General features: G+C 44.1%; 1 protein-coding gene across 1 annotated transcript; it reads right to left on the reverse strand.

Moving 5' to 3' along the window:
- Window positions 1-1,240: 1,240 nt before the first annotated feature.
- On the reverse strand, window positions 1,241-4,034 carry LOC128298788 (uncharacterized). Its single transcript, XM_053034572.1, has 2 exons — window positions 3,535-4,034; window positions 1,241-1,394 (listed from the first exon to the last, which is right to left on the reverse strand). Exons 1-2 carry the CDS (start codon window positions 4,032-4,034, stop codon window positions 1,241-1,243), a joined length of 654 nt encoding a protein of 217 aa, XP_052890532.1.
- Window positions 4,035-8,867: the final 4,833 nt, after the last annotated feature.

Consider the following 8,867-nt stretch of genomic DNA (forward strand, 5'->3'; position numbering starts at 1 on the left):
ACCAACCCTGTATGCAACCACCACAGTATGATGAAAATGGTCATCATCAGAAAAAGTCCCGGGACCTCGGGCCCCAAATGGGTCGGTATTCTGTACGGAATTGTTTGAGGTGTTTCGGCCCGGGTAGTTTTCCGGTCTCCGGGCTTCTGACGGTGAAGGCGAATTTATGGTTCCCATTAAAGAAGCAAGCTGGGTGGGGAAAAAAAGGAGGAGATCTGATTCCCATGATGCATGAAAATTGTAATAACGCTGCTTAGCAAATGTACGTGGCGCAGAGCTGTAGATAAACGAGAACAACACCAATACAAAACCCACACCGGTGTCAGCTCACGTGGTACGAGTTCTCTGGTACGGTAATCTCTGGTGGTGATCCTTCCAAAGCACCTACTCGCTCGAGGATTATGTATTGTGGGGTGAATTTCAAAAGCTGGTCCTCGAATGCCTCAGACCAACACTACGCCACCTCGCAGATGAATAGAGACAAAAGTGTGTGTGTATGTGTGTTGTGTCACCAACGGGACCAACGCCCGGGGGCAATTTTGGCGGTCCCACTTTGGGGCCCACTGTGCATTGTCCGTTCGCCGGACACAGTTAGGACACCCACTGTCATCACCGAGTACCTCCACTTTCACGGTGGACCCGTTTCGCATACGAAATAAAGGTAGCAGAACCTTCCCTCCCAAGTGTGGATGAGTTGGTGGTTTGAGTTTTGCTTTATTCCGACACAAATCTGGCGTTTGGTCGCGCGTGGTACTGCCCGGCGTGGGGTGACAGAACTTTGAAGAAACACCACGGAGGCAGTGAATCATGGTGGACTTTTATAATTCTAACATAATTTATTACACTTTCATTAATAAAATCTTCTTCCCTGATTCGTTCCATTGTAAGGCGTACCCCTTTTTTTTCATCCTGCGGGCAAGTTTCGGTGTGCCCTTTTTTGGGAGGCTGTGTACTTATCGCTTTCAACGGCTTTAACTACGACGACCGAAGGTCAGCTTCAGCCCCACGGGGTGGAGGTCCAAAGTTTGGCGGTAAAGTTTTGTCGAAAGTTTTGTTTGTTCCCGCTTGGGAGTGGAGTGTGTTCCTGTGTGTGTGTGTTTGTTTGGCAGCAACATATTAGCGGCCCACAAGCTGGCGGCGACAAATGATAGGCATAATTTATTGTACTGAACTCGCGGGACCACGGCATATGCCCGGTACGTACGTAACGTACCGGGATGGAATCATTGTTCTAGTGAGATCATTGTGGTTGGTTTGGTAGCAGCAGGGAAACATTGTCAAACAGCCCGTGCCCGTTCGGGCAGGCCGGATACAGTTCGGTGCAGTCACGTCCCTGCAGACCGTGCGATTGGGCCAGCAGATAGTCCGGGTCGAGTGGATCTGTCGGTGCTGGGCTACGGGTTGGGAGAATAGAAAACAATGATCATTGAATTAGGTCTCAGCGAATGAGCATTCGCGATTCGATCGTGCTCGAGTTTGGTGGTTAGGGTGTTGGTGGCCGGCCCTTTAAATTGCTGTAGCCGGTTTTGTTATTGATTAGTTATTGTTTGTTGTACATCGCGATTTGTTTCTGTGTGTTCGTATTAGCAATAACCGGCTTCCGGCGGTATGCGATAAGAGCGCGTCTATATGAGAATATATATTCTCTTAATGGTGTTTTATCCACTAAAACCTTATATATAAATATTTTCAAATTAATGAAAAATAAAAGAAATAATAAATATTTAAAATTGCATCTACACATTTACTACCTTTTTTATTATTATCGTTAGAATGGCCAGGCCGTATATCTGAACATTTACTACCTATTAAATTAAGAATTTTAAAAATTGCTCTTCACCTCGGCAGAATACCAAAGGTAACCTACGCGTTCACGTGATGGACTAGCCAATAAATAAAATAGTAATTATTTATATTTTCAAATTGATGAAAGGTAAAAGAGAAAATAAATATTTAAAATTGTATCTAAACAATTACTACCTATCACATTAGGAATTTTTAAAATTGCTCTTCACCTCGGCTGAATACCAAAGGTAACCTACGCGTTCACGTGATGGACCAGCCAATAAATAAAAAAAATACTTATTTCTATTTTTAAAAATTGATGAAATTGATGAAAGGTAAAAGACATATTAAATATTTAAAATTGTATCTAAACAGTAACTGCCTATTTAATTAAGAATTTTAAAAATTGCTCTTCACCTCGGCAGAATACCAAAGGTAACCTAAGCGTTCACGTGATGGACTAGCCAATAAATGAAATAGTAGTTATTTATATTTTCATATAAATGAAAGGTACAAGAGATATTAAATATTTAAAATTGTATCTAAAAAAATCAACAAACCTATCAAATTAAGAATTTTAAAAATTATTCTTTTCCTCGGCTGAATACCAAAGGTAACCTACGCGTTCACGTGATGGACCAGCCAATAAATAAAAAAAATACTTTTTTCTATTTTTAAAAATTGATGAAATTGATGAAAGGTAAAAGAGATATTAAATATTTAAAATTGTATCTAAACAGTAACTGCCTATTAAATTAAGAATTTTAAAAATTGCTCTTCACCTCGGCTAAATACCAAAGGTAACCTAAGCGTTCACGTGATGGACTAGCCAATAAATAAAATAGTAATTATTTATATTTTCAAATTGATGAAAGGTAAAAGAGATAATAAATATATAAAATTGAATTTAAACAATTACTACCTATCAAATTGGGAATTTTTAAAATTGCTCTTCACCTCGGCTGAATACCAAAGGTAACCTACGCTTTCACGTGATGGACCAGCCAATAAATAAAAAATACTTATTTCTATTTTTAAAAATTGATGAAATTGATGAAAGGTAAAAGAGATATTAAATATTTAAAATTGTATCTTAAAAAGAACTACCTTTAAAATTAACAATTTTATAAATTGCTCTTCACATCGGCTGAATACCAAAGGTAACCTAAGCGTTCACGTGATGGACTAGCCAATAAATAAAATAGTAGTTATTTATATTTTCAAAGTAATGAAAGGTAAAAGAGATATTAAATATTTAAAATTGTATCTAAAAAAATCAACAAAAGTATCAAATTAAGAATTTTAAAAATTACTCTTTTCCTCGGCAGAATAACAAAGGTAACCTACGCGTTCCAATAGTAACCTACGTAATGGACTAGCCAATAAATAAAATAGTTTCCTATTGTTCACTTTGGTCTGTGTAAATTTCTGTATTTAATTGAATTTCTATATTCAATACCAGTACGTTATCAAAAGCACTGTTCCATCACTTATTGGCCGCGAAGCCTTTCAATTGTTGACGGATACAAACACTTGCTGACGATGGAGCGTGTGTCAAATTTTCTCCACAATCGGTATTTATTACCGAAAGCATTCTGTCAACATCGATTTCCTGCTTTGTCAATCATCCGCCATCATCATCGGCTGCCACGCGCACACCTCGCACCATGGCCGATTTCGCTGTGGGTGATGCTCGGCGATGTTTGCGCCACCAGGTGAGAACGAATGTCGCGGCAGCTCGGTACTTACGTGAAAATCACATCGATTATTTCGCCAATCAGTCCGTTGTGTTTGAGCGGTGTTGCAGCGACCTCGCACACGGCCCGCAACAGACACGCCCGCCCGTTACGATCCCACCGGGACAGGCCCTGCTCGAGCAGGGCGAAAAACTGTCGCCGGCTCTGATCGATCGCTGGCCGTGCCCGGGACACCGGCGTTGGGTGTAGTTCACGATTTTTAAACACCGACTCGGGCTGCGGGTAGATGATGTTGGCCGGTATGCGATAGTTGGCCTGCAGGTTGTACGTGTTCACGATGACCCGCGGCAGCGGATGGTGGAAGCGAATGGGCACTACAAAACCGAGCACAATCTTCGCCAGCCCACCGTTGATGGGATAGTTGAGCCATCGTTTGGCACGTTCCAGGCGCTCGGTGGTGTCTTCCCGGTCGGTGGTTCCCGCGTGTGCAAGATGGCCCAATGTGACAATGCACATCAGCGCTAGCGAGAGGATCTTACCCGATAGTTGCATTTGCACCGCACGAACACTTTCGACAGCAGCTTGCGGAAGAAATTTGGAAACTGTGGCAAAGCTCAGCTGAGAGGGTCAGCCATCCGGCCGTAAGATGTTCTTTCGGCTGAACCACAAATTCTTCCATTTTGCGCCAATTAGTTGTGTCAATAGGCGGGTCCCATTCGACAGACGACACGGTTCGAATTGAAACGATGTCAAAACTCTCAAATGGCTCTCTTCCGACAGCTTTCACCGGCTGCCGATCACTTGTAAGCAGCTCCCGCTTCGAACCGATCGTTCCGGCGACGGGGATGGGGATGATGGGGTGGTAGCCCGCTGCCGGAACGTTCCGGATAAACATGCCAACGAGCGGGACGACAGCCATTAGTCGAACGTCGCAATGTAAATACGGTTTTTGTGCGCGCGTAAGTGGAGTAAAATTGGGTAAATAAATAAGTCGTCAAGCGAGCAGTGATAGCGCCCCGGTGCGAGACCGGCATTCGGGTCGGTGAGACGGGTGAAGGACGTTATTGACGAGAGAAGAATTGTGTTATGGGTTTTTGTGAACTGTAAAGCTTTGATGCGGTGAAACGTTGCTCCGGTTCCGGGCTTGGAGAAGGCTTAAAGGCTTTTTCGGGAAGAAAGTTAACGATGTAAGAGCAACCTGTTTAATTGAGCTCGATCATTAAAATGTTGATTCAGTCGAACTCGACCATCTGCTTCTCGACACGAGACAAGGGTTTGAATGGTGAAGAGCTCAAAAAAATCGAACCGAATCAGTTAAGTTCGTTGGGTTCAAGAATTGCATTAAAATCATTTAAATGCTCTTGGAATTTAAACAGTCAAATGAAAGCTGTAGAAATATTTAAATTTTAAACTTGTTAAAAAAAATTATTTATTTTTATTTAATTTATATTATGACGGCAATGCTGTATTTTCCTTGTTAAAAAAATATTAAACCTAAAAAAAATTGATTAAAAAAACTTTTGACATTTATCATACCAAAAGGTGCGTGCAACATTCAGAAACAGCAAAGCAATGGCTACTATGGTTGCCCTAGCAGATGATGTTTTATTAACCTTGGCTTTGCTGTTTAGCGGTACCGACGGATGAAAATGGCTCTCTTTCAGTACAAAGGTGGATTTTAATGGAAGCTATTTCACCTGTCGTTAGGAGTTCGTTCTTCTTTTTTTTCGTGTGTGTGTGTGTGTGTGGTAATTGTTGTGGATATGATTTCGTCTTATGAAAGATGGATGGTGCACGATTAGCAGCATTCCTTATGTTTCCGCTTAAACAAATATCGCTTTCAATCACTCCATCGCTCAAGGGCACTCGTAAGGGTGTCTTAAGGATAAATAACCTCTTTCGGGGTTTCGATGACACTTTGGATTTCTTTCTTTTCGCTGCTTTTTTTTCTCTCTCTCCTGTTGTTGTGCTTGGTGTGCTTGAAGCCCGCTACTGGGCGCTATCGATGATTGATAGTATCTATTCCCCTTGTTTTCACTGGCACTTGACGGCATCCTGTGTCCTATCCTTTTCTTGTACTCTTCCTTTCTTTCCCGCTTGAGCGCCAGTACGTCCTGCAGGTTAAACGCGATCGTATGTGAGCGTCCATCAATGATGGTCCCCGAAAAATGGACGCCAAAGTTTTGTCCCGTGCCCGGTACCGGAACGTTAAGCTGCTTTTCCGGACCGAACAGCCCCCCGAAGGCGGGAGCATAAATCAGGCATAAAGTATCTATTAAACGTGGCCTCCATATATCACGGCATCAAACTTGCCACGGTGATGGTGTAAACAAGTGAAAGTACCTCTTCTGGCACGGTTTCCGAGCTAGTTGGCAAGAGCTTTCCGCTAAAGATGAGGCGGGAGATTGTCGCTGCAGTGGTGAACATTCCTTCAGCCTACGGTATGCGATGCGAGTGTATGGATGAGCCCGGATAGCGTGGCAAGCAAATGCTGGAGGCTGTAGGGCTTACTGGGAGCGGAGATATTTTGGAACATGGATTTAGCGGTGGACGACGTCGTCGACGATGTAACAAGAATATGCACGTTCACTAAACTGCAAACATTCCCAACCGTATTACAGCATATTTGAGGACAAATAACAAACAACAATAAGCAGCGCTAGAAGTGGGTACGAAATGGCAACATAAAACCCGTGTTTTCCTCCCTCCTCCCCAGCAAGCTCCGGGCCACCACTCGGTCGAAGGAAACGCGAATTTCCTGGCCTTTCTCTCGTGCTTGTTTTCCGTAACGACACGACGATAGTGCTATCAGCCGATGAAATAGGGGAGTAGATTCGCTGGTAAGCTAGCGGCGGAATCGAAGCAAGACGCAACTATTCGGCTGGCGGGATGGAGTGCCTGTCAAGCATGGGAAATCAAAAGGAAATGCTAGCAGAATATGACGCTCAGATACAACGGTGGAACATTTGTGCCGCTGTCGAGCGTTTCGGGTTTTGTTGTGGAGGCAAATGTATTTGCCGCAAAAACGACACAGGAAAGAATAATACTCTACGCTAAAGGTGGCGAGTTCCTGATGGTGGTGGCTGGATGTACGGAAACTGCGACATGATCGCGTCAGTAATCCAGTTATTGTAGGATGTGTAAAGAGCACTGCCCCGAAGCATGCTGATATTATTAAAATGAATCAGAGCATGAAGATGGTCCGATGGTGGGGGTGGTGGTGGTGGTGGTGGTGGCGGCAGAGTACGTTGTACACCGAGGCAGGGTGTAGTTCGTGTGGTGGCGTGAACGTCATGGAGCATGGAAATAGCGTGAACGCAATATCCGTAACGATGATGTGAGGTTACAAGCGAAGTAACGCTTACGTTGTGTCTAATAAAAAGTAAAAGTAATATATCTGATATTGATATTTTAATTTTCACTTAATAGGTAGAACCGTCTTATAGGATAATATTTTATTCATAAAATAAAAATCTCAACAACCCTTGTGTTTCTTTTTCGTTTCAATCTCTGCGGCTACAGATGTTATTCGGTGACACAATTTCTAGTTTATCCCCATATCCCCAGATATCAAAGCGCTCGAGTTCCTGAATCAATTTGGGGCAAAGTTTATTCAGAATATAGCCGGCGGACCTAAATCGCACCACTTTGACAATTGTACCGACATATTAGATTCTTGTGCTACATTTGCGCGTGGCCTCTGGAATGTCGGCATTCGCACGGCACGGGATCACTTCTTTTATCGCCCCGTTTAATGTTCTCATCGTCGATACAGACTTGCCTTGAGAGCACAGGACAGGGCTGGTGGATTTTCACATTACGGTGCTGCCTACCGATGCTCCGGACACAAAAGGTTCGTGAATGCTAATGTACGTTTCGCAATATATCGTAGCCGGGAAAGACAATTTCAATAAAAATGTCTGCGAATGTTTTCACCCAGGGCCACACGTTTGCGGGAGGGCGGGAAAAAGGATGGTGATCAAGGTGCAACAAAAGGTGTAAAGGGGGATTGCTGGAGCCTTGGAGCGATTGAGCAAGGAATGGAAAACCACTGCAGTGATACACTCTCGGTGCTACACAACGAGCCGTTGGAACCGTTCGAATAGAAAATTTAGAATGGTTCTTCAAACCACAAACAATCCCGAAGGCTTCACGGGATTCACTGGATGCTCGGGGATGGGTTTTATCGCTAAAGATTTAAGGAAGGCCTTCTTAGCAGGCAACCAAACCCTTAGTTTGCCGGTACTTTTCGCAAGTTTCATTGTGCCCGACGGGCAAACTCGCTCCCTCCGCAATCGGCAAGCAATGGGGAATTGTTCGCTTTGAAGTGATAATTTCATTTTTCTTACTCTTTCACTTCACGTTCTTACGTTCGGCAACCGTTCGGCAGGTGGGTAGATGGGATGTGAGATGCTGTGACAATCGGCACGCCGGTGCGAGAAGCACCTTGAAAATATTCTGCCAAGCCTATGAAAAAGGTTACAGCCACCCCGAAGGGGCGAACGAGCGCAGAGTTTCGAAGGAAAGTCGCAAAACCGAACACTGTTAACGTTCCATCCTAATTAAATGACCCTCGATCCTGCCACGATTCCCGGAATCGGGTACTCCGGATGCCGGCTGGTGGATTGGGTTTGGGAAATTGCGACGACAAGACGGCTGCCCCAATCGATCGGGACCACGACCACCGCGGTAATGCTGCAATCAGGGGCCCAAGATGGGCAATCGAGTCAAATGAAAATCGATACGCTCTGTATCATCTTCACTGCCTCGCAGGGCTCTCGACAAAAAAAGGGAATTTGCGCGAATTTGTTCCATTTTGTTAGCTTTTACAATTGCTGGCCACGACGGTCAACTACACCCAACGGGCGGGCCTGTGACCGAAACAAAAAAAAAAAGGACGAGTAAACATTTCCCCAGCCGGAAAAGCGAATCGGTCGAATTAATCGACGGGAATCAATTGCAACCTCCCGGCATGCCCGCATTATCGAAGCGTTTCAGGTTTGTCGCAGCTTGTTATTTTCCTTTTTATCTTCATTCTCACGTTCCCCTTCTCCTCCACCTCCTCTTTCGTCAGGGTGGAAAACCGAAAGAAACAAGTGAAGGAAAAAAAATCATACTCCCAATGAATAATGTAACGATGGTACACTGACCAGCGGCGGCTGATAAAAAAAAACCGGCCGCACGTGGAGGAAAGCCACATTGCTCGTAGCATGTTTATTGGTTTTCCGTCAGTACGGCATTATTTACAGCGAAAAAAGGCCGTTAATTGGATTTCGAATGCATTTGAGCGCTCCCGGGTTACTTACAGGGCGCGCTTCACGTTGATTTGCCATCAACGTTGCGCCTGCTGGTGCCGTTGCTGTTGATGATCTCTTTTTCCATCTC

This window comes from Anopheles moucheti, chromosome 2 (assembly GCF_943734755.1).
Source record: "Anopheles moucheti chromosome 2, idAnoMoucSN_F20_07, whole genome shotgun sequence".
In the NCBI taxonomy this organism is placed as follows: Eukaryota; Metazoa; Arthropoda; class Insecta; order Diptera; family Culicidae; genus Anopheles; species Anopheles moucheti.